The sequence below is a fragment of the Neofelis nebulosa genome, chromosome 10 (genome assembly GCF_028018385.1).
Source record: "Neofelis nebulosa isolate mNeoNeb1 chromosome 10, mNeoNeb1.pri, whole genome shotgun sequence".
NCBI lineage: Eukaryota > Metazoa > Chordata > Mammalia > Carnivora > Felidae > Neofelis > Neofelis nebulosa.
Genome location: NC_080791.1, coordinates 21271662 through 21275008, shown reverse-complemented (window position 1 = coordinate 21275008; position 3347 = coordinate 21271662). Strand labels below are relative to the sequence as shown.

Here is a 3347-nt window from a genome sequence, read left to right as displayed (position 1 = left end):
GGCAAAACCACCATCAGAAATCATGATCTGTAACTCCTGGCTCCTCAGAGTCTGTGGTTCTGAGGTTTGTGCTCTGGCTCCATCAGTTCAAAACTCACTCAAAAGAAAAATAACAAGAAGATCTCTGTTTTGGGTTGTTCATTCCTGAAATTCATCAGAGCCAAGGTCCAATATTAAAGTTCTAATGCAGAAGAGTGAGGATTGCATTTTATCGTTCCTACTATTCTTTTTCCAAATCTTTTTTATGAGAGCCACAGACCCCTTGAAATGATATATCTCTTGCTGAGATGGCAGATGTCCCTGAGGTGGGACTGGTGGACTGTCAAAGAAGGCGTATAGAAGAGATGATCACAGGGTTCCTGCATTTTATCCCTATGGATATTGCCCTTTATGACTTTTTGATAGACATCTTTCAACAATCTCAGCAAAGGCTGAGACAGCAGTGGCACACAGGAGGGTGGGTGTGAGTTCCTTCTCATTCTGGGACTCTGTCTCATTACGGAGGGATTGGGGGAAGAGAGCTGGGTGCTCATTTTAATGTCACCCTCTGTCCTGTTCTCACAGATACGCCCTAGGGAACAATGGCAGCAGGCAATGACTCTTCAGTGACCCAGCTTATCCTGCTGGGTTTAGCACAACAGCCAGAACTCCAGCTGCCTCTCTTCTTCATTTTCTTAGGAATCTACGTGGTCACCGTGATGGGGAACATGGGCTTGATTATTCTGATTGGTCTGAAGCCTCACCTGCACACTCCCATGTACTACTTTCTCTTCAGCCTTTCCTTCATTGATCTCTGCTACTCGTCTGTCATAATGCCTAGAATGCTGATAGGTTTTGTAAAGCAAAACACCATCTCTTACGAGGAGTGCGTGGCTCAGCTCTGTTTCTTCTCCTTCTTTGTCATTGATGAGTGCTGTATTTTGACATCGATGGCCTATGACCGGTATGTGGCCATCTGTAAGCCCCTGCTTTACAAGGCCATCATGTCCCACCGGGTCTGCCTCATGCTGATGGCAGGAACATATGCAGTGGGGTTTGTGGGTGCCATGGCCCACACCGGGTGCATGCTGAGGCTCACGTTCTGTGATGGCAACATCATTCATCATTACATGTGTGACATACCTCCTCTCCTTCAGCTCTCCTGCACAAGCACCTACGTCAACGAGCTGGTGGTTTTCATTGTGGTGGGAATCAATGTAATAATGCCCAGTCTCACCATCACCATTTCTTACATCTTGATCGTCTCCAACATCCTCCGTATCCGTTCTACAGGGGGCAGGTCCAAAGCCTTCAGTACCTGCACCTCCCACATAGTTACTGTTTCTCTCTTCTTTGGAGCATCGGCATTCATGTATCTAAAACCTTCTCCTGCTGGGTCCCTGGATCAAGATAAGGCATCCACAGTTTTTTATACCATTGTGGGGCCAATGTTGAATCCTTTTATCTATAGTCTGAGGAACAAAGATGTCAAAATTGCACTGAGTAAGACTTTTAAGAAAAGGGTGTTCTCTTGAGTAGAAACGGTATTAGTTACAGATGCCAACTCCTACTAAAGGCAGACAGTGTATGAAGCTATGGAGAGAACAGTAAGAAATCAAAGTAGAAATGCAAATGATTCAAATATAGGGTAAATTAAGCTCATTATTTATAAGTCATTTCACAAAGACAATATAAGGAAGAGGAGGATCTGTCCTTTATCTTTTCATGGAAAGTAAAAGTAGTTCATTTGTTGTTCTCCAACTTATTTTCAGAAGTTATAGATTTAAGTTTAAATGGTTGAATTGAGGTAAATCCAGAAAGGATAACTTGTGAGATTTTTGACTGAGGTATGTCTGGAATTCCTACAAAACTTTGTCCTGGATATATAGACTTTGTCAGACTTGAGTTTCAGCTATTTATTCATTCATTTAATAAACCTTAACTGAAAGGCTACTGCGTTTGAGGAACTGAGTGTGGTCTTTTTGAGTGCTGTAGGGGCTTTTGTTTTAGGAGATTCCTTCATTTCCTGAAGGAGCTGAGAATCTGGAGATGCTCTTCTCACTTAAGTCTCAAGAGAATGTAGTAGAGCAAGATTTCCTTCTGGTCTGTGCTCCTAAGGACAAGATAACCTTTTATTGTATTTTATTTTATTTTTATTTTTTTAATGTTTGTTTATTTTTGAGAGAGAGAGAGAGAGTGTGTGTGAGCAGGGGAGGGTCAGAGAGAGAGGGAGACACAGAATCCGAGCAGGTGCCAGGCTCTGAGCTGTCAGCACAGAGCCCGACATGGGGCTCAAACCCACAGACTGTTTAGATCATGACCTGAGCCGAAGTTGGATGCTTAATGGACTGAGCCACCCAGGCACCCCCTGATATCACCTTTTAGAGCCATTAGGAATAAAAGCATCCTACACTGGGTTTTACCTCTTGGGACTTTAGGGCAGGAAATAAGACATGCTATGTCTTCATTGGGAAAAATTTTACCAGAAATATTCACCAATTATTAGCAGAGGAATTTTTGTCCTTTCCTCAAATGGGCTTTCAAATCTGTAATTCATTAGCAGTCAGCATTCTGCCTTTATTATTTTCATTTTCCCTTTTGTCTCAGATTTTGATGCTACAAATGATATCATTTATTTAATTAACAAATAAAAGCACCTATCCTCTACCAGGCTCTGTTTTTAAAACATCAGAAGATACGGTGGTGAACAAAACAGACAATATGTACACTCTCAATTGGGTTCATGGTCTACAGTGAGATGGAGGTGGGGTGCAAATGGGCAGGGAGAGGAGACAGGTGATGAACACATGTGAATAGAGCAGAAAAATGCAGAGTCTGAAGGTGAGTGGTACAGAGAGTAACCGTGTGGTTGCTTTAGGTTGGGCGGTTAGGTTAGGTTTTCTGAAGAGGTGGCATTTCAGCTGAGATCTCACAAGAGGAGATCAGCTGCATATTTTTTTCTGTTCATTACGTTGAAGATTTCCTGCCAGTCCTTTCTGGCTTGCCAAGTTTCAGTAGATAGGTCTGCCGCTAGTCTTATGGGTCTCCCTTTGTAAGTTAGAGCGTGTTTATCCCTAGCTGCTTTCAGAATTTTCTCTTTATCCTTGTATTTTGCCAGTTTCACTATGATATGTTGTGCAGATCAATTCAACTTACGTCTTAAGGGAGTTCTCTGTGCCTCTTGGATTTCAATGCCTTTTTCCTTCTGCAGATCAAGGAAGTTCTCAGCTGTGATTTGTTCAAGTACACCTTCAGCCCCTTTCTCTCTCTCTTCCTCTTCTGGAATTCCTATGATATGGATATTGTTCCGTTTGATTGCATCACTTAGTTCTCTAGTTCTCCCCTTATACTCCTGGATTTTTTTTATC

At 42.4% G+C, this 3347-nt stretch overlaps 1 protein-coding gene across 1 annotated transcript; it reads left to right on the top strand.

Moving 5' to 3' along the window:
* Positions 1-482: 482 nt before the first annotated feature.
* On the top strand, positions 483-1514 carry LOC131488522 (olfactory receptor 8B3-like). The gene has a single exon (XM_058690402.1). The coding sequence runs from the start codon at positions 582-584 to the stop codon at positions 1512-1514; it is 933 nt and encodes a 310-aa protein (XP_058546385.1). The 5' UTR covers positions 483-581.
* Positions 1515-3347: the final 1833 nt, after the last annotated feature.